Source organism: Zeus faber (genome assembly GCF_960531495.2).
Source record: "Zeus faber genome assembly, chromosome: 15".
NCBI lineage: Eukaryota > Metazoa > Chordata > Actinopteri > Zeiformes > Zeidae > Zeus > Zeus faber.
The window spans coordinates 16,930,286-16,951,537 of record NC_137194.1 but is presented as its reverse complement, the minus strand read 5'-3'; the positions used below and the strand labels follow the sequence as shown (position 1 = coordinate 16,951,537).

At 45.1% G+C, this 21,252-nt stretch overlaps 2 protein-coding genes across 4 annotated transcripts in view; one reads left to right on the top strand and one right to left on the bottom strand.

Annotated features, from left to right (window-relative positions):
- The window catches only part of itga5 (integrin, alpha 5 (fibronectin receptor, alpha polypeptide)), a 32,774-nt gene extending 30,760 nt beyond the window's left edge, over positions 1-2,014 (top strand). Inside the window, exons 27-30 of the mRNA XM_080015553.1 lie at positions 459-572; positions 1,408-1,509; positions 1,625-1,747; positions 1,875-2,014. Of these exons, the coding sequence (XP_079871679.1) occupies positions 459-572; positions 1,408-1,509; positions 1,625-1,747; positions 1,875-1,958 (423 nt within the window). The 3' untranslated portion in view covers positions 1,959-2,014. The remainder of the gene's footprint in view (positions 1-458; positions 573-1,407; positions 1,510-1,624; positions 1,748-1,874) is intronic.
- The window catches only part of rapgef3 (Rap guanine nucleotide exchange factor (GEF) 3), a 29,256-nt gene continuing 9,985 nt past the window's right edge, over positions 1,982-21,252 (bottom strand). Inside the window, exons 4-28 of one of the 3 annotated variants that reach the window (XM_080015555.1) lie at positions 20,600-20,706; positions 20,226-20,347; positions 19,296-19,482; positions 18,776-18,860; positions 17,975-18,035; positions 17,536-17,612; positions 17,305-17,451; positions 16,362-16,468; positions 15,896-15,984; positions 15,304-15,382; positions 13,913-14,063; positions 13,731-13,813; positions 13,595-13,625; positions 13,331-13,406; positions 13,074-13,211; positions 12,868-12,965; positions 11,576-11,701; positions 7,580-7,761; positions 7,392-7,482; positions 7,232-7,282; positions 6,325-6,412; positions 6,079-6,143; positions 5,874-5,928; positions 5,686-5,757; positions 1,982-5,306 (exon numbers count right to left, since the gene is read on the bottom strand). In XM_080015555.1, the coding sequence (XP_079871681.1) occupies positions 5,188-5,306; positions 5,686-5,757; positions 5,874-5,928; positions 6,079-6,143; positions 6,325-6,412; positions 7,232-7,282; positions 7,392-7,482; positions 7,580-7,761; positions 11,576-11,701; positions 12,868-12,965; positions 13,074-13,211; positions 13,331-13,406; positions 13,595-13,625; positions 13,731-13,813; positions 13,913-14,063; positions 15,304-15,382; positions 15,896-15,984; positions 16,362-16,468; positions 17,305-17,451; positions 17,536-17,612; positions 17,975-18,035; positions 18,776-18,860; positions 19,296-19,482; positions 20,226-20,347; positions 20,600-20,706 (2,487 nt within the window). In that variant the 3' untranslated portion in view covers positions 1,982-5,187. Of the gene's footprint in view, positions 5,307-5,685; positions 5,758-5,873; positions 5,929-6,078; positions 6,144-6,324; positions 6,413-7,231; positions 7,283-7,391; positions 7,483-7,579; positions 7,762-11,575; positions 11,702-12,867; positions 12,966-13,073; positions 13,212-13,330; positions 13,407-13,594; positions 13,626-13,730; positions 13,814-13,912; positions 14,064-15,303; positions 15,383-15,895; positions 15,985-16,361; positions 16,469-17,304; positions 17,452-17,535; positions 17,613-17,974; positions 18,036-18,775; positions 18,861-19,295; positions 19,483-19,638; positions 20,191-20,225; positions 20,348-20,599; positions 20,707-21,252 lie in introns of those variants that run through there. The other 2 variants (XM_080015554.1, XM_080015556.1) reach the window with 2 other exon arrangements.

Sequence of the window (21,252 nt, the reverse complement as noted above, 5' to 3'; positions counted from 1 at the left end):
TAAAGACGAGAGCCTCGGGGAGCGAAGTGGATAAAGTAAACTAATGCTCTCCCGCAGGAAACCCATCCAAACCTACCGGTCTTGGGGGTGGTCCGCCTCCACCACGGTACGGGCAGTAAAAAGCACAGTTTGAGGAACATTTAATAATGTTTAAAGGCACCAAGATGCATCGGGGGCGATCTAATTAAGATTGTGTATTGTACAGACTTGCTAAAGTGGGCTGGTTTTTAGCGGTCGGGCAGATAATGTGGCGAGTGGTGACGGCACGCTGCATTTTTTACAGTCTCATGACATTCCCCTCAATTGCGCTGTAATTGGAAGCAGGCCTGGTATCGGGATGATAACATTGGGCTCTTTGTGATGGGTGTTATTTGTCCTTCCTGCCTTCCTTCCTATCATCTTGTTCATTAGTCATCTGCTAATGAGTACGTTGCACCATATCTCTTATCTCTCCACAGTCGTGCTCCAACGTAGAATGCTGGACCCTCCAGTGCAACGTGGGTCTCCTGGAACGAGGGACGACGGCCATCCTCAAAGTGCGCTCCCGCGTCTGGGCCGAGACTTTCCTGGAGGTGGGTAGAGGACAAGGGCGGCATCACAAACTCCGCACGTGTTTGGCAGCGGCTCTGCGCCAGATGACGGAGGCGCGGCACCGGGCCGAGAGGCCGGGGGGCTGTGGAGATCCAGCTTGTTCCTGATCGAGGCGTCACTGCGTGTTTTCTCATGTTGGGTGTTTGGCAGAATGCTGCCGCGGCTCGTAGGGCTGCGAGAGAGGAAGTGTTCAGTGTCAGAGTCTCAAATGTCCGACTGGCAAAAAGGCCGTCTCGAACACATTGGCGTTGGCATTAGCCGAGCCACTAAGTCAGCCAACATTCATGCAGCCTCAACTATTTGGCTCGACCAGTGTGAAAATAGTCGGTAACCGGCTGTGGAACTCAAACAGTGCTATGTAGCGTTCATACATTCAGCTGTTTTGTACAGTTAGACACAGGTTTTTTTTACATGTCATTTAAATCATACTGATAACCTTATAATCTCTGCTCGTCTTAGAAAATTAGTCATTACAAACAACCCCACATATCGTTATGTGCATTGAAAATTCATTAGCCGGTGGCCGCAGCTTCTCATAGGATTGGAATGTGGGCGCTGCGCAAGGCTTTGGCGGCACCTGGTGGATATCAGCTGAATTACATCCAACTATATTGGCGCAAAATAAAAACCCAAATATTTCCCCTACACACTTACTAAACTAGTAACTATTGTGCATAATCTCCGGGTGCGTTGTAAAGGCGTTTCCCTGCATATATGTATTAAAGTATGTATATGTATGTGACGAATAAACCTCTTGAATCTTGAATCTTGAATTGAGCTGTTTAATTAATATGGACCTCATGTCCCTCCCTTCAGAGAGCGTACAAGCATTATGTGCTGGAGTGTGTGGCCAGATACAGCGTGATACGGATGCCATACGCCATATTACCGAAGCACAACCCCAGCGGACACAAAAAGGTACCATTTCAACTTCATTTGACTCCTTTACTACGATTTATGTTTTTTAAATTTTATTTTTATTTTACTATTATGGATTTTTAACGGAAGGGGGTAATTCTGCTCTGGTCTCTAGGTGGTGACCCCAGTGGTGTGGAACAAGCCGGATGGAAAGTATTCGGTTCCTCTGTGGATCATCATCCTGGCCATTCTGGCCGGTTTGCTGCTCCTGGCTCTTCTCATCTATGTCCTCTACAAGGTCAGGATCGAAACAGCTACTACAGTTTATTTTTATTATTTTTAATTGATTTGGGATGCGACGCAACATTTGAGTATTCCGGGTGTCATTTTAATACGTCAAACTTATTTTCTTCTCGACCCCGTAGCTGGGATTCTTCAAGCGGTCTCTTCCCTACGGCACGGCCATGGAGAAAGCCCAGCTGAAGCCGCAGGCCGCCTCCGAGGCCTAAACCACGGAGCCGCAGGACCTGAGCCGTAGGATTGCAATGGAAGTGGAGGAAGACGCTGGGTGAGGATGAGACGGAAGAGCAGTCGAAGAGTCAGGATGAGCAACGACCACTGGAGCTCCACTGTGCTGCACTAGAGGACGATGGAAATGACAAAAAAACACAAACAAACCCAAAGAACTCCAAAAAACAAATGAATGTCTCTTTTTTTTTTTTTTTTTTCCTTTCTCTTGAAAATGTCTGCTGTGTGTGTTGGCAGGTCGGGACTGTTTTAGGAAGTAAATCCCTTCCCGGTGCCACAGTTAAGACAACGCAGGCATTTGTCCCACACTGTGGAAGGAGGAAGATGCTTGTTGATGTTTATTTTATTTTTTTTAAAAATTTTTGTGGAGCCTCGTGATAAGAGAATTACACGGTTCCCTATTTAAACTGCCTTTATTTCTGGTGCTAAAACGTTGTGTGTTGGCTGCTTCTAACAGAATTCGGCTGCATGCGGGATCCGATGGAAAGAAGCTGGGAACACCGGGTTCCTAGCCGGCTATTCCAAAAGTCCAAAACCCAAGAAGTCGAATAGCTTTAGATAATGTTATGTATTGCATAAAATCCACATTGCAGTTTTTTTATGGGTTTTATTTTTGTTTGTTTTTTTTTTAACCAAAAAGCAATCTCTCCCTGCCTCAGGTTGGTGGACTTTTCAGTTTATTTTGCACTCAAAAGGAGAAATCTACTGATTAAAAAAAGAAAAAGAAAGAAAAAAAAAAGACGCCAAAGGCCTAACCGGTCTCCCTCAGAGGTTTTGACTCTTTCTAATTCCTACTGATCACCTCGTTCGCCCTGGTCGTCAAACTGGGATGTGACTGGAAGAACCCACCATGGACCTTTTTTGGCGCTTCAGTCGGAGCCTCTGGCGATTCGGCGAGTCTTCACCGTCTTCGAGCGGGCGACAATCACCTTTTGTAGCCGAGGGCGGGATCCACCGTCTCTCTCTCTCTCGCTCTCTCTTTAGGGGTGGACAATTCGTCGGCTTTTCAGCTCATGGATGGTGATGCCGCGAGGGATCGTACGCCCTGTTGTCATTGTTTGGGTGAAATCGCCCCCCCCCCCCCCCCCCTCCCTCTTTTTTTTTTTTTTTTTTTTTTTTTCTACGAAAGACGACTAAAAGTGTACAAAGTTGATCCCTCCACCCGAGAGGCTACATCTCACATACATCACCCAGGGACTGAAAAAATGAAATGCCTTCATGTTGAGTGTATCTTGTACATAGGGTTTATGTGCCTTACGTGTAAATATAACGTCTTTGAGAGAGAATGTGTGTGTGTGTGTGTGTGTGTGTGTGTGTGTGTGTATGTGTGTACGTGTATGTGTGTACGCGTGCACGCGTGTGTGTGTGAGTGTGAGAGAGGTGTATTTATGAATGTGTGTTTCCCGTATGAATCGGTTGAACCTTTTCCCCTTGCTCAGTACTGTGGGTCGCCATCACTTTTGTAGTTGAAGCTCAATGATACCAAGCCATTCAACGGCCAACGCGTCATCAGAAAATAACGTTCAGGGTGCCATAGGAAATTTGAGACTGTTTAGACGACCATTGAGACATTGAACAGAACACAGAGAGACGGCAGCTGAGCACCGGGAACTACACGTTGTTTTTGAAGTGCAATATTTGTATTTACTCTTGTTATCATCACAGTTTTTTTATTTTCGTGTTTCTATTTTTTTTTCAAAGGTTATTTGTATCTGAGATGTGCTAAACCGGAACCGTGTACCTGCAGCTTGTGGTGATCCCGCTGCTAGGACGGGTCCTGGTTTCTACGTTGTTCTCGGTGAAAGTGTCCGAATGTTCCTACTGTAGAGGTTTCTCACCCCCGGTGCGGTGTGCGTCCTGGAAAAACACTTTTTGGTTTTTTCAAACCACCAGGCGAGCACACAGACTCTGGGTCCAAGGCTCCCAAATCTGAGCAGAGCTCGAGATGTTTTTACGGAGTCACCGTTAAATGTCCCGTGCGGCCGTGTCACCTGTCCAAACGCCAGTGCAGTACTAACCATGTGTGTCACATTCGCTTTGCCCCCTCTCCAAAAAAACACCTTTGCCATTCACAAGCTCCTGTTTTTATTGGGCAATAATTCACTCTTTGGATCTTTTCGTCGCGGGAGGACCACACAGGTCTCATGACCACAGCCAGCACACCTTGAATTATTAAGAATTATTTTACATTGTCCATATACTACCACAATAGGCTGAACACACCAATGAGTTTTATTTATAACGATGGGGGAATTTGTCCACTACTTCAGGAGAAGACACGGGATTGGTCCTTTAGCAAATCGTGCCTCTCCCGGACTGTCTAAAAGAAAAAGAAAAAAAAAGTTGTACATATTTCTGACGAGGAGAGTATTTTTAAATTCAAATGATAAACTGATTTGTTGTGAATTCTTCCGACCCCCATATTGGGGAGAATCTGGGGGAGGGTGGGAGGATTTTTTTTTTTTGGGGGGCGGCCAGGGGTCTTTTGATGAAAATTTGTACCTGCATTGGTTTGTATTTTAAATAAAAAAAAGTTCCCTTTTTAGCATCTGTTGAGCTGGTGTTTTGATTGAACGCAACGTAAATAAATCAGAAAATAATTTATTTTGAAAATAAAAGAATTGCATGTTTAGTTAGTCGCCTGCCTACTAAACAGTGACGCTGTATAATGTGTTTTGCTTCTCTGTGGTGCACCAAATATCTAAACAGGTAACCTGTGGCAGATCTCTCCATTTACTCCCATGGCACAAAGGACCTCATAAATAGAAGCACAGAAAATACTCATATACTGTGAAATACTATAGTGAGGTGTGGAATTGATATAATATCGTAAGCGATCACCAAAAATGCATGCTTAAATGTCATGCGACTTAAGAACTGTGGAGCTTTTTTTAAATTTTATAGAAAAGTGGTAAAACAATTGGCATAAATTCTATGTTCAACACAAACCCAGCTGTCCGCCGTCAAAACCTAGTGTCCCTGCAGTGCTTAGGTCAGCCGGTAGATGTCACTGTTGTCCCACTTTGTGTTCTTGTCTTTTCCCTGTGCATGACGTCAGTGTCCAACTGTCCATGCTCTCCGAATCAAGTTCAAGAGATTATTTGTCACATAAACATTCCAGATGGTGTCAACTTCAGAAGTCCGCCTCAGCAAGCCCATCCACTATCCATCCTCCAAGTGAAAGTCTTTATAGATTTTCGGATCGATATCCTAGCGTTCTATTGTCCTCGACAGCTGTGTAAGTTTGCGCTGGTTGTCGATCACCTTCAGGTTCTCTACGTATTGGCGGATGTTGCTCGGACTCCTGAAGGGCAAAGAGTGGTCTGAATCTAAAAGAAAACAAATAAAAAAGTATGACTTTGGATATATTCCGACAGGATACTCACACTCAAAGGGAAGATATTTAACATGGTGAATTAAGAACTATTTTGGCTTGGGATGTGGTCTGAGTGGTTGAGGCGCTTCCTAAGATCTTGGTTCATATATCTTCATGCACATGGAGAGGCTGCCTGCTGTTGTAATGTTCACACACATAAACACACACATAACACTTGACTCGAGTGTTACTCAAGTCCAGGTCACCATCATTGTCCAACACAGTATTTGTCAAATTGAATTCTGTACTTTTTCGCCGTTGTGAACCAAACATTATAATAAACAAGAAAACGATTTCAAAAATATTTTATGCATAGGTGGTTGGTATCTCACATGTTGATATGCGAATAGCTGGCGCCTCCAGAAACATTCGATCGGCCAGACTTTTGGGCGGCGATGAAGGTACTAAAGAGAGGATAGATAATATAACATGCGTATACAGCAAGGCTGAGTCTATTTCACAACATCCTTGGCACAACGAATTTAACATCGTTACGCCAAAACAGGTTCAACCAACTTACCGTATGGTTGACTTCTGCATCCTCGCACTATTTTCACTGTTTTGGCAATCATGCGCTGAGGAAATGAGAAAAGCAGCGTTTCGATTTGAAAGGAGTGTTGTTAATATGAGAGAACCCGCGTTTAATTGTGAGTGTAAATTTGCACCATTTTCACTGAAAGGGAATAGAATATCAACCGTGCGAGGAATTCCATATTAAGTCTCACCATCTTCTCAAAATTGACTAATTTGTCGGCGTAGTTCTTGTTTCCCTCGTGGATGAACGTCATGTCTGGGTACAAACGGAGGGCAGGAATTTCGGCGGTTAAAATCTTGAGTACTAGCGTGCCGTGAAAGCTTAGGTGTGGTGTGAAAATGTCACGTACACAAATATAAATAATGGAAATAAGCTTTTGCGTCGCAAGATCGAAATTGTATACTGATCTTGACTCTATCTGTCAGGGAGGTGTTACCTTTGAGCAGCAGGGGCATGAAGGGGATGTAAGGGGGGCTGAGTTTGGCGACGGCCAGCCTGTAGGCCCTGTGGTTCCGTGAGGGGTCCTGTTGGGATAGAACACGTATAAAGCACATGCTACACAACCTGTAGCCTGTAGCAGAGGTGGGACCACGTCTTGGCACACAGGTCCCAAGTCAAGTCTCAAGTCCTAAACTTTGAGTTTCGGAATCCTAACGGGTCATAATGTGCTCTTCACCAAATGTAATATAATTTCATATTTAAAACACAAGTTATAGTTTGTATAGTACATTTACAAAAATAATGAACGCTTTTAAAAAATATATATATTTATTACTTTCCAAATAAACTTTAATTAAATATTGTAGTTCTCTCTCTCTCTCTCTCTCTCTCTCTCACTCTCTCTCTCCCTCTCTCTCCAGATATGTATACTCTGGACACCTACAGTTAAACAATCCTGCCATGAAGTTAAAATCATTTATAAGAAGGCAAAACAGCTGATAGTGAACTTCATGTGGACCTCCAATTTGAATGATGTCCTGAATGTCGGAGATAAAACCTGAACAGGGAGACTATAGGTGTGTGTGTGTGTGTGTGTGTGTGTGTGCGTGCGTGCGTGCGCGCGCGCGCAAGCTTTTTCCACACTCGCGCAATTTGATTGGCTGCTGTGGGAATCAATCCGACAAAGACGAGTTGTCTTTTTTTGATCTTGTCATGTCGAGTCTCAAGACGTCATATTTGTGACCCGAGGCATAGTCATGTGACTTGCGTCCACAGCTCTGGCCTGCAGGCCCCTCCAGCACTTCACATGGGCAGCAGAACCTAAAAGGCGGCTATCGCCTTGGACTGGGGGGGGCAGAAAGAGTATAGATAGTGTATTGTCTGTCTTATTATTTGACACTCACCATCATCCTCTCATAGGCACAGTAGACCCGTTTTGTTTTGCTTGGTATTCTCTGTGACAAACAACACAGGAGATCGTCAGTTCTTCTTTTCCCCAAATGTCATTAGTACATGGTAACGAAATGTTTATCTCCGGGTTGTGTTGAGCTGCCTTTACTTCACCTCCCAGGTCTTGTAAAGCCTCTGCACGGCACTGTTGCTCAGCCCGAACATCACGGCGAAAAACGAGTTGAGATTCCTCTGCTCCTTTAATCTGGGAACAAATTTAAAAAACGGCGGAGACGGAACATTTGCTTTCCGAGTGTCCACCGGTGAAATGACAGCTTGCGCAACTACAACAAAGGACTTACACCGCGGCCATCTTGATGAACTTCTTGAGCAGCATGGCTCGTTTGAGCAGGTCTTCACAGAGACACAGCTCCGTCACCACCCAGTACTGCACCTCGTTGAAGCGATGCACATAGCGCTCCAGGTTGGCCGTGGTGGCCCCCGGGAATTTATGGCGGCCAAATATGTAGTAAATGAGCTCCACCTGCAGAGGACAGCGTTGAGTGCGAAAGACAGTTTACCGCAGCACGTTAGACACAGTAAAAATATGTATCATGCAGGCAGAGCTGGCGTCGGGTGTATTGTTCGACCCGATGCGGACCCCGCAGCCTCAGATAAAAAGATAAAAGGTGGAATGACTCAGGCAGGAGGCAGACGCTCTGAAACCTGTTCCTGCTGACTGCGAGAATCAGCTGGGGCTTGTGTTGCAATTAGCTATTCACAATGATTCCCAGCATATGTGTACATATATTAGAGGAAACAATATTTTTGGGTGGTGGTAGAACATCGCCAATATGTGACCGAGGGTATTCTGTAGCTCAATATGGAGAAATCCCAAACAATGCTCTTGCAATATGACACTTTAAAGTGGTAATCCGTCAGATTATTATTATTTTGTTCAAAACAAATTCCATATTTTATACTTGATTTAGCCGGATCTTCCCGAGAAAAAGGCATTGAATGTATTTGCGTTATGTATGTAATCCTGCGCAGTCTGTGTTTGACGAGCTCTTGCGCGCTCAGTTTCTAAGCATCTGGTAAGGTTTTACCGGAAACAAGACTTCCAGGCGAACCCGTAGTTGTGTAGCATGTCATGCCAGCTAGGTGTGAAGCGGGTGTCTCATAGCTCCAAAGTATGTGATCCTTTTTGACAAAAGTAAATGGGCATGACTTTTTTTCAAACAGGTATTTTCATCATTCTTTCTTTCTTCATGTCGGCTAGGGTATGTTGGCTTCAGGGTCCTAAACAGACCAGTTTTTGCATGCAGTGAAAAGATGTTGTTTCTGCACACTGTGGTACCTACACAGTGATGCAGAGGATGGCAGACATGGGGTGTGGCTACAAAGCTGAGACCCTTGTGAACCCAAAGACCCCAATTGCATTCATGTGTGATGAAATATGGCCAAATAGTTACCATTAATGTGATGACAGCATTTTTTTAACTTCACCTTACTGTATAAAATGACCTATTGGGTCCTCTAGGATAACCACAGCCTCATGAAACTATAGACCCAGAATTAGGACACCTAGACCACTCAGAAAATGTATGGGATGTGCAGGTACAGTGAAGATAAGTGGGTTTTTCTGAGCCATTTTCAGAAAGCGGTGCTTGTCGTCCAGTCGTCAAAATCGCACAAATCTCCCAATTTTCAAAAGTAATTGATTCCCCATCACAGCATTACATTTTCTAAAGTGTCTTTCAAGGTCATGAGGTCTTCGGGTGGTCTTTTGGGGGGATTTTTTAACCTTTCCCCCCATCGAGTGGTCAAAAATGGCCAGAAAGTGCACCAGAGCTGTGTAAATAATGGTATCAAACCACAACTTGGTGCAGCAGTAAATCACGTATAATTGATCATGGGAATGGCCATCACTGGGTATGTGTATAATGTTCAAAGGCCCTTTACACTCAAAATGTTAATAATTTTATCAGCCACAATTACAAATATAATGTTTTTGACCTCGTAATTGATGTAAAAAAGATTGACATACAGTTAGGGCTGGGCCGGTCATGAATCTTTTGCTCAATCGGTATTATTGTCTGGTCTGTTGGGGGAGGCGGGGGGGGGTTTCATTGGGCGTCTTTCAGACTGCGGCGGCTGAATTAGGTCAAATAAAATTAGATAGCTTTTATTAGTTGAATCAGTTGAACTCAGTTGAATTTGTCGAGGTTCTGTCCCAAGAAGACAAGTCTATTCATCATGTTTATCATCAGTAAGGTTTGACGCATGAGTGTGTGTGTGTGTGTGGGGGGGGGGGGACGGACTACGTTTCCAGCGGTGCTAAAAACCTGTTCAGATGCATTATTATTCATATTATTATTATTCATATTATTATTATTATTATTATTATTATTATTATTATTATTAGGGGCCCATATTATCCGCAGGGACCTGTTCGGGTTTTTATTATTTTCCTCTGAATTTTTCGGGCTAAAACTGTCAGGAACAGAGGTTGATGTCTCGTTAGAATCGGGATGTCGCAAACATCCTGTGGTTCAAGTTTCGTTAAAATCGATCTACATACTGAGCAGGAAACCAACTAAACCAACTTAATTTGATCCATAGTGGCTGGACGCTCGTCCTTCAACGACACGTCAACGTTCGAAAACGAATGGAACGAGATGAGTTTTAGAATAGGACGCTTTGTGACATCATCATCCAATAAACTATAAATGTGCAGGTTATGGGTTAGAATGTACATTCGCACTGTCTCCGGTGGGTGGTGTAGAGTCTATTGCTCGGTAGTGGTTAGAGATTACAAACTAGGCGTGTGTGTGTGTGCTCATGTACCATCTTACCTGGTAGATGTCTGTGGATATGTTAAAATTATATTTTATCTCTTTGGTCCCCATTACTTAGCCAAATTTGTGGAAAACAAACGAGAAAACATTAATCCACAGTAGTTGAGACTGTGGGAATACTACACTCGGAACGCATTGGAAAAATAAAACCCTTGAAATTGTAATTAGTCACAGAAATACGCCAACATTTTTTGTATTTCATAAAAAAGGTAACCTATTGGAAATTTAATCCACAGAAAGAAGTCGCCACTAAAATTACGTAAGTTCGATTACCTTCATAAACCTCTGTAAATACGTCATTATTGACTCACACGAGACCAAACGTCCACTTACGTTACTGAGACTCCACATCTATTTCCACACACAACACGGTGAATTATAACAATAACAAGGTTTGATTTAGAGCCAAAGACTGACGGTTGTTTTAAAGAAACATGCACAGGCAGCTTCCTACAGCTAAAGTGGCAGACTTAAATGAAAAGGGAGAAGGTATTAAATAGTGACAAATCCTTCCATAATAAGCCAAATTCCAAATTAATGTTAATGTTCCATAACTGTTGTCTGCATTGCAATATAGACAAGTAATCGATTTAACAGAATTTTCCAATTGAAGATTCTTAACAGAAAAAAATACAATGAAGTACTAATTAAAGCTAACATTTATTTCTTATGTATGTGAAATCACATGTACTCATTATTATTGTTATGTAAAATAATTACAAAGTTTATGTTTATTATTGTTCAGGATACCGAAAAATAGCTGAAAGTTGAACACAAAGAAGAAATTGTCCAAAAACCCAGCCCTCGAGGTCAGTCACGCTGTTCTAAACGAAAACATCAAAGAAAATTACTGTGGAAAAAATCTAAGAAACGAAAAAAAAAAAAAAGAAAGAGAAATTATATCTATGAAAGTAGTTAATGAAGATGACGAGCCTCTAAATATAAGTGTTGATTCCCCCATGTGTATGGGTGTTGAGAGGCTCATTTCATCATGATGATTCACAGTTTGGAGACTGCAGGAACAGGCAGTGTGCAGCTATCAGTTTAAATGTACGTCAAAAATAAACAGCGTCCCTCCACCCGACCGACGTGGATACGGACTGAGAGTGGCCCTCCCGCACGACAGGTTTTCCTCAGTGCGACAGAACCTCGCCTAAACAAGGCTGTGCCTATTAGGGCTGCAGATATTCCTCGACAATCCCATTGAATTTGTAGACTTTATTACTTTTAATATTCAAATATATTCACATAATCACCCCCACCCCCCAAACTCCAACCTATCCACCTCACTCAGAGCCCAAGAAAGGGGCTTGGGGCTGAAGAGGTCGAGGGTTTTTGCAGAGAATTACTCCCTTTTCCTCTGAAAGTGCACCAGATTGATGCATGTAAATGTTACATGACCACCTTAGAGGGCTTGGAATCCCCCCACCATAGTTTCACAAAATGAAATGAAAATGAAACGGCCCTGCATTTATATCTCTGGTTAGACCGTCCTACCTCGTGCATGGCGGTGAAAAGCTCCCAGTCGTAGTTGGTGAGCTGGCTGGCGATGTCTTTAGAGCACATCTGCTCCAATGCGTCCGAGGTTCCTCCCTCTGGACCCTGTTGTTCCTTCAGCGGCTTCTGTTCACAAGAGAGAGAAAGAATCTGAGATACAATCTAAACCCAAACAGACCATAGGACTACAGACTATGGTAGAAGTTAGTTGACTCCAACTCCATTGTCAGTAAATTGAACTTTCATTGACCTTTAATTATTTTGGCCTGGCACCAAAGGGCCACAAAGTGTGTGGTGGAATTACATGAACAATGGAATAGAGCTTAACAGTGACCGTCCACTTTTAGAACGGCTCTGCTCCCGGAAGTGAAAATCCTTCGGTAAAGAGTTTTAATCCTGGAACCAAGCAGGACAACGACCAGATGAATCCTGACCATAAAATATTGGATTCGGAGCAATACAAAAAAAAAAGAAAAGGTACAAGACAGTGTACATAATTAATTTAAGAGTGAATGAACTGCTCATCCCATCAACCATTGTGAATGATGCCTTTCCAACGATTTCCAACCTAACGACAGTTTAGCGCTTCTTCTTGAATTTAACTTTGTCATTATTAAAGTGACTACATTGTTTGCAATAGTGTTGAAATCATGGTTGCTCTGTGGTAAACGTCACGTAAAGCATCGCAGAGTTCTGCGGGAGCAGTAATTCACTCGCCGATAGTGACATAAAACTGTCGTAAAACAATGTACGTCACTGGAGCTCGCTGTTACCATGGAAATGGCAACAGCGAAACTCCACCAATCAGAGACATCGCTGTTACAGATCAGGATTGTCGGTAGCGTGGTACTTCTCCATGTCATCGCAAATAAAACGGGTTTTTCTTAAAACAAGATGGATATCGTATGGATTTGAGCATCGACCACCGTCTACCTCGGATGTTTACCACATTATGGCTCGTAACCAAAACACTCAATTCAGGATACTCACCGCTCTGTTGGAACCAAGCAAAGACGCATCAGTAAAGACTGAACAGAAAGCCTTGATTGATGGATTGTTATTTTTGGGGTGGATTTTAATCGATAGATTAATTGAAAAAACGCATGACGGCAGACATCATCACAACAACTGAGCAGGCCCTATCATTATTAAGGCTACCGTTATCACAAATTTAGGGCCTTTCGGGTATTATTCAGGCTAGGCTGGTGGTCGAGTTTGGGAATTGGGAAACTGAATTTCCGTGGGCTACGGTCAGATCGGGTTCACATAAAACATGGATAAAAATCCCTCACCAGCTGATCCACCTGGCATGACGTGCAGATGAAGAGCCTTTCATTCAGTCCCAGGGCGGTGGCGACGGCAGTGGCGTCCAGCTTCAGCTTAGCCCTGTCTACAGGCGGCAAAGGGGGAATCAGACATGTAAAAATCAGAAGAAATAAAAACCTGAAGGGGAAATATTAAGAGAAATTGCCAGAACGATCGATTCGGGGGTCGCCACCTCCGGCGGAGTTCATCTTGACCAGGACGTGGTTGCTCCCGGGTTTCAACATCACCGACATCACGTCCTGCACCGCCGTGTTCACCGGCAGCATCAGCGTGAGAGGCTTGTGGTCCGGCCTGAAGATCTCATACAGCACTGCAACGATGCGATAACGTGATTTTATAATTCATGACGCCATAGATGATGGGTGATTATACGTGTTGCTCGTGAGTACCAAATACAGTTGCTTTATCTGCTAATGGAATCTCACCGACCTTTATCCTGCGCTCTGATTGGCTGCAGCCGCCCGACCGGCTCCTCGCAGCCGGAGAACCAATCAAATTGCTGGTTCTGCAATCAACGTCAAAGTCGGTCAGTGATATTCAAATGACAGGTGGCAAGCAGATCAATCACTGATTGGAAAAATCCCTGAAAAGTGTTTCTGACAGCAGGTGTGACTGGTGAAGTCGTCACTCTGCTTCTCTTCTGTCATTTCAACATGTTCCACAAAAAGGACGAGCCGGCGTGAGGTGGCCTACCCTCGTCAGCGACTGGTATCCGTTTTCCAACCTGGGAGGTTGTCGGAAAATGGAAAAAAACGGGAGTTAGACGGCGAGCGGCCCGAGTCGGAATGGAAAAATGAGCGGGCGCAATCACGTTGAGGTCATTTCTTACACTCGCGTCCGTCTTCGGTCTCTCAAGTGTTCTTTCAGCATGCCGGACAAACGCGAATCACCTCCTACCTCCTTCTTCAGCCTCTGCGGTCGCACGGGAATAAGGCACAAAGTTAAAATCCGCGGCGTCATTCGATAAAAGCCAGGCACGACCGCAGCAAATCGGACGCCGGCGAACCTCACCTCCAGGAAGTCCAGGGCGTGGGGGTCGTCTCTCAGCAGCAGGCCGTACAGCGCCACCCACTGGCCGATCAGCTTCACCACCCTCTGCTTGGCGTGGAGGGCGTAGGCCGCCCTCTCTGGCTCCGAACCTTCCGAGGGCTCGGCGTGGTAGGTGCGCTCGAGGGTTAAGGGGCCGTTACGTTCTGAGGGGCATTGCCAGCGTGGGCATCTGAGAGTACTGACAAAATCGACTTCTTTGAGTAAGTAAGGGGTGACGTACAGCCAGCCGGACATTATCGCATCGTTCTTCTGCCATTTGCAAAGGACAGGAGGGCAGTAGCTCAGGACGTGAAGCGGGTCGTCTCGTAATCTGAAGGTCGCTGCTTCGATCCCAAGCTCCTCCTGCGAGCAAGCTGTCCTTGAGCAAGACACTAAAACCCGAAATTGCTCCTGACGGCTGCATCCATCGGTGTATGAATAATTGTAATTCACTTTGCACAAAAGTGTCTGTATAGAACAGTATAGATTCAGGCGCAATATTGATATTTATACCTAGTTTGAGAAGCTAAGGCTAAGAAAACTAGCTAACTCTGCAACGATGTGGTGAACTAGTTGCCCTACATGTGACTAACCTACTTACTTTAGTAATAAGTTTGTTATTAATATGAAATTGGACTTATCCTCATTCATGTCTTCAAGTCTGTAGTCTGTTTGTTGTTTCTGCCTAGCATCACAACATGTCTAGGTAGTGTGAGCATGTGGGTGTCGTGATGCGAAGCACATGAATCCAGGCAGGGAAGAGGTTGCGTGTTAGCCTGGCATAGCAAGACCAATTCGCAAATGCGTATACGTCCTGAATCTCTTCGCTCATTTTCGATTTCCAAGCTGTGTTATCAACGGGCGCAGACCAAAATGTCTCTGGACGCAATCGGATAAACCTACAACCGATCAGAGCGACGGAACGTGTGACGTAGCTCTGAGCGAGTGAGTTGGTAAATTCAACTTTTACCAAATCCTGCTGGAAGTACAGCAGACACATCAACAATAGCTTTTCGGGGGAAAATATACGTCCAGCTCGCTTAACACCGTTGCGACAGCGGATTCAACAGACTGTTCCATGTCGGCGGCAGCCATCTTGGTAAGGTGCCTCAGCGGCTCTCCTCTGCACCGTCATCGTATCAAACCCGCCCCATATTAGATAAGCGCTTTCCACCCGGGCATCGTCGGGTGGAAATCTGATCGGATGGGAGGGCGGCCAGACGTATTCTGCAGAGCAAATGCAACACGAGCAGCAGGTCGGTCTGGTTCCGAGGCTGGCTGATAAAGAAATAACTGAATCGCTATTGACCAATCACAATCGAGTATCCCACAGAGCCGCGGACTAACAGAGAAATAATCTCTTTTGTGGATATTGGTGTTGCAGAGCAGCACAGAGTTGGCTGGAAGGCATGAAGACTTTGTGGGTGAGCAGGAAGTCCGACACACAGGGAACTGTGGGTAAAATGACAACAAGACACACACACACACAGACACCCACACACACACACACACACACACACACACACACACACACACACACACACACACACACACACACACATCACATACTTTACCAAATAGGGATACTAGATCGAGCGACGTCACCGTCAGGCCAAACAATAATAAACAGACCAGAAAAATAATCATCCGTGTGCTTTTACAGACTTAAAACGACCACGAGGAACGCTTGTCCTGATTATATCCAATTACTCAACGGGCATCTAGGGTTTGGTTATTCTATGTAATGAAGTGGGAATAAATGGCTATTGGGCCTGTAAAGGATGAATTACGCTTAACGGCATGTCAGACACTTGAGAAAATCTAAACGCTCGACCCGTGGTCCTACCACGTGGTTCTCTTCCTCCTCTCAGGTAATGTGTTTTACTGTTTCAACAGGGAAGAAAAAAAAACAATAAAAAAAAAAAAGCATCTAGATGAGTCATGGCCATGAACGTGGGCTCCCACCTACGGCGTCGTTTCCGTTCGTGTCCAACTTCACCGTCTCCAGCAGGTGTTCCAAAATCTTCTCCGGCGTCCCCGACATGACGGTGTACCTTGGAATTGAACAAAGAGGAACGCTGAGACAAGCGCCGCGCGGGCGTATGGCGGAGGAGTGCGACATGGGTAAACACTGCGCGTCCGCAGCCCCGACGGGGGAGTCAGCCTGGCCCCATTAAAGCCAACACTCGAGAGCACAAAAACACGAAAGAGCCGATAACGCAAAAAACGCTCTCCGACGCGGGGTCAAAGTCCACCCCGTCCACCATCTTGGATAAATATTAATAACGTCGACTACGAACGCGTCCCCGTCGTTGCGTTGGGACGACCAAAGAGAGACCAAGGCTTTTTTTTTGTTTGTTTCTTTTTCCGCCCACGCCTCGGTTAAAAGGGCAGAAGCTCCGTAATTTAGGTTTAAATTAGGTTTCTTTACTTGCTGCCGTTTCCTGCTCCTCCCTGCTCGGCCGACTCGCTGCTCTTTTCCAGGACCAGCACGGCCTTTCCGTGCTCCTCCAGGCGCACCGTGTTGGCCTCCACGTCCTGGCGACACACACACACACACACACACACACACACACACACACACACACGCACGCACACACACAGGCAAACGGAACGAGGGACCCATCAGCCGCTTGGGAAATGGAAAATTTGCGACAGAGATCTGTGTTTCCCAACCTTTCTGTCCTTCCGCGGGGACACATTCCGCAGTGAAATAACCCCACGGCACCACGCCGCCGTCCTGTTAACCACTAAAAGCACCACAACCGCGTATAACTGCTTATTATTAAGGCCTACCAATGGTGATGCTAGCAAATGCAAACGTTTTGACAACTCTTTCACATGACTCTGGAGTTGGGCGGGGGTCCAGCAAAGGGCGGGTGAGCCAATCTTCAACTCACAAACTGAAAATAGTCGCTGAGGACGAACTGAAAGTCTGAGGAAAAAAAAAAAAAAGAAAAAAAAAAAGGTCGAGGCATTTGCCATAATTCGTATTGAATGCGGCTGATTTTCACTTTGCATTCCATCGGAATAAATCATTTCGAGCCGAAACCGACTCCTCGGACTCTGTCATCGTTCGGGAAGTCCTCCCTCGTTCACAGTGCGTGACAGCTACAGCAGAGGAACGTTTAACGACTCTTTGCTCTTTACTGAGCCACTCGTCTATAGGGCCCGATCTCATTAAAAAACGACCTTTCCGACCATTCATCCCTACTAATAGTTCCCACTTTCCGTGTGAGACTTGAGCTCGTCCGGATCAGCACGGTGCCGCCATCCCGGCCGGCACTGATGAGGTAGTGCAGTCTTGCAATTTCGATCTCGCAACACGGGGGCTGACGTACTTTACGTGGGATTTGAAATGTCGAGACACAAACCTTGAGGATGCGGATGAAGTCGTGCTTGTCGACACGCAGGAAGTGGCAGTTGTCCTCCCGCAGGATGATGGTGGCGGCGCGGGGGGCGTCGTTGAGCAGGGCGAGCTGCCCAAAGTCCTCGCCCTCGTGCAGCGTCGTGACCAAGCCCTGCGTGCGTTGAGGGTAGAGCGCGTTCAAGCCCATCAAAACCTACGAGCGACCATATTGGCGCCTTAAAAACGTAGGCCTTACCTTCCCGTGCGTGATCACGTTCACGGAGCCTTTCCAGATGATGTACCAGGACGTGCCTTTGTCCCCCTGGCTGAACACTAGCACATCCAGTACAAGATGGGTGATCAGCGAAAATAAATTCAAGATTTCAGTGCCGCCAGAAGAAAACAATGAACCTCTGACGATGGGAGAATGTTCGAGTGTTCTAATGGATTCAGATGGTTTGTTTTATGGGCAGGAAGAGGGTGTTCACATGTGAATCCGTGCAAACTTTAGGACATCACTGCTGCGTGCTTTGGGTTAAGACCAAGGGTGTGTGTGTGTCTGAATATAGGATGTGTGTGTGTGTGTGTCTGTATACAATGTATGTGTGTGTGTGTGTGTGTGTGTGTGTGTGTGTGTGAAGCGAGGGCTTTTTTTGCCAACCGAGTTGCAACGTCGGCTCGGGTATCGCACTTACAGACTGTCCCGGCCTTGGCATGGGACTCGAACACCAGAACAGCTGCCAGCTCCTTACGCACCTACGAGACACAGCGGGGCGAGCGGTGAGCGCGGGACGCAGGGTTTCTATGCCGATGCCGGGATATGATGTGGATTTGAATTATTTTCCGTTTGGTTCTGTCGGTAGTGACGCGCAAGGAATTGAATCTCGTCGTCACAAAGGCCAAACCGAAGTAAAGGGGTGTTGTGGCAAGCGTTCTCATTCTGATCTCATTTTGGTTGAGTGGTTGATAATCTGGACCATCAAAACAAACCTTCTCAAAGATTTTCTAATATAATGTCAGTCAATGATCGTAAGCTTTTTTATTTTGGTGTGTGTATCCCTGCACTTTACTGCATTTTTTGATTTTCCGCTTCACCTTCACCAACTTTTACAATGTACAACAATAGTCTTTCAAAATATTTATGTTTTTTTTCTCAATTCCCTGTGCAAACAACCACCCCACCTAACCTTGTGAGCCAAGCCCCCCCCCCCGTGCACCCGCATCCTTGGTTACTGTTGCTACGTCCGGAAAACACTGCCGGGAATAGAGAATAAGCCCCCCGAACGAACCATCGTTCTCAGAAGATAATGGTTCCGCCGTTTCTACTGTTCTGTCATAATATTTAGACTTTAAGGAAGGATTTGGAAGCGATACATTCCTTGGCAATCACCTGATGACACATGTACAATTTGCAAAAATATTGTTGTGGTTCTCTAGAATAATGGTATAAGAATGTCTTCTCTAGCTGCGTGTAGAAGGCATTAATCTTGACTGACAGAGGTGGAGAGGTGGGCAGCGGCCTTGACATGGAGCAACTCCTCGTAGATGACCTCCAGGTCCTCAGCGCTCCTCTGGCTGGGACTGGACACGAGGAGAGAGGACGGAAGGAGGAGAGGAAAGAGGAGGCACCGGATGGAATCAGGTGGATTGAGGATATACACAAGCTGATAAGAATGTCATAATTCTTATATGTAGGCAGACACATTTTCAGGGGGGCTTCCAAGGAGTTCTGGACCAAAGCTTCTGGAGTCCTCCCTAGTTGATCTTGCATTGCAATTTAATGGATCCAGGACTGTTGGAATTCTTCATAGCTTCACTCTATTATGTGTCATTTGAGTTTGGCTATACTTTTCGTCACTCCTGTGCGAGGCTTGAGCAAGCATGGGTCTAATGCTTTGAAATATGGAAGTGATGCGCTCCAATCCCTCATTGGGTAGCCCCGCTTGAAAATGGTGTCATGAATATTGTGCGCATGACCACATGGTTTCTACATCCTAACTATGTGTCCACACTGACCATTTCCTGAGTATCATGGTGAGCAGGGCGTCGGGACCCATCTGGGACAGCAGGGACAGCCCTTCCTGCAGCTCGTCCTCACAGTCCTTGTCGTTGGACTTCTCGCCGATGTGATTCAGGCTAAAATCCGACTCCTGGAAGCGGTAGAACTGGGCGTCCCTGTCGTGGAAGTTCAGCTCCTGTTTGACTAGGCGATAGGAGGAGGGGAGAAAAGGAAAATATTTGTTGAAGGAAGGAAGGCTGTTACCTTGGGAAGCAGAGATAGACTGATCACAACCAACCCGGATCAGAAAGCCAAGACACAAGTCGTGCAAATAAAGTCGAGAAAACAAAAAGTACGTACACTTGAGTCAGAGCTGATTTTGAAATGTTGAAGGCAGATGGAGAAAATAGCGTGCGGATAAGCGGCAATAAATGCAAATCTATTCTGAGTGATGCCCTTCATCCTGCGGTGAAGCCGTTCTGTGCTGATTGCAGTGGTCTGCTCCGTGATGACCAGAGTGCTCACTGAAAACCTTTCCAAGCAACTCAACTTTAGAAAACAGAAGCAATGAAATCCATGACCTTCAGAAATCCAACTTTCTGAACTTGTGAAATAAGTAATGAAAATAAATGACCCTAAATACAAATATATAAATAATAATAAATACATACATAAAAAAATTAACAAAATAAAATTAATGTAAACAAAAATAATAATAATAATAATAATAATCCTCAATTAAAAAAATAAATAAAATACAGTTTATATAAATAAAAGATATTAATAATAAACAAACCCAAAAAGAAATAATGTTATTTATAAATGTGATAAGTATTATTTTGACACTGGGTTTCTTTCTACGTTTTGGCTTTTACCCTGAAATGCTAATGGAAATGCCAACATTTGTCATAAAAACAACGTCTCAACTGTATAGTTTATTTCCTTACCATGAACAAGGATTCCTTCATCCACCAGCACCTGCCACATTCCGACCACCTGGCTTCTTGACTGGAAACCCTCATTTAGCTTCATCAGCCAATCGACCAGATCCTTACCAGAACAACACTGTCTGTAAGAGAGAGAGAGAGAGAGAGAGAGAGAGAGAGAGAGAGAGAGAGAGAGAGAGAGAGAGAGTGCAGTGCTCAGGAAAGGGAAGATTAGGAGTGAAATCTTTGTAAACCTCCGTGGTGTGCCTGCTCCCCTGAACCTGCCTTTTTGATCATGTGTTTAGTCAAACAATCCGAGTGCCTAGCGGCGGAGTATTTCATGTCAGGTTGGAGACGACAGGTAAATCATGCTGTTATTGGGGCTGGTCCTGTACCTGTGTGTTTTGAGATGATACTTTCTATCGCGGATCAGGCCCGGGTTGCGCTCGATCAAGGCGCTGTACACCACCCTCGCTGCCTTGAGGATGCGATCTGACAGAAACTACATTAGAAATAACAGAGACACATTCAGACAAAAACGAGAAGAAAAAAACAAAAAAACAACCTTGATCATACTTGCTGAGCAGAAAAGACAACCGAGTTAGATTCCCCTTTGTGATGTAACGTTAAAAGTGAGAAAGTCTTACACAGATGGCCTTGTTTACTGAATCAGCCAACTTCTGTGTTGGCGGCAGACAGAAGTTAGCAAAAGAAATATATATATACACACTTTGTGTGTGTGTGTGTGTGTGTGTGTGTGTGTGTGTGTGTGTGTGTGTGTGTGTGTATGTGTGTGTGCGTGTGAAAGAGAAAGCAATATACACTATATATAGAGAGAAAGTGTTCCTTTGCGTTTTCCGTCCACAGCGTGGGGTGATCGTGTGGTGGCGTGTACGTCAGCAGTGTGAGTGGAGGATTCTGTGGGGGTTGGACTATGTTGCAATGTGTGTTTGTGTGTGTGTGTGCTTGTGCGCGTGCACGTGCGCGTGCACGCGTGTGTGTGTGTGTGTGGGAGGCAGGATGGTGAGAACGTGTAAGAAGAATGACA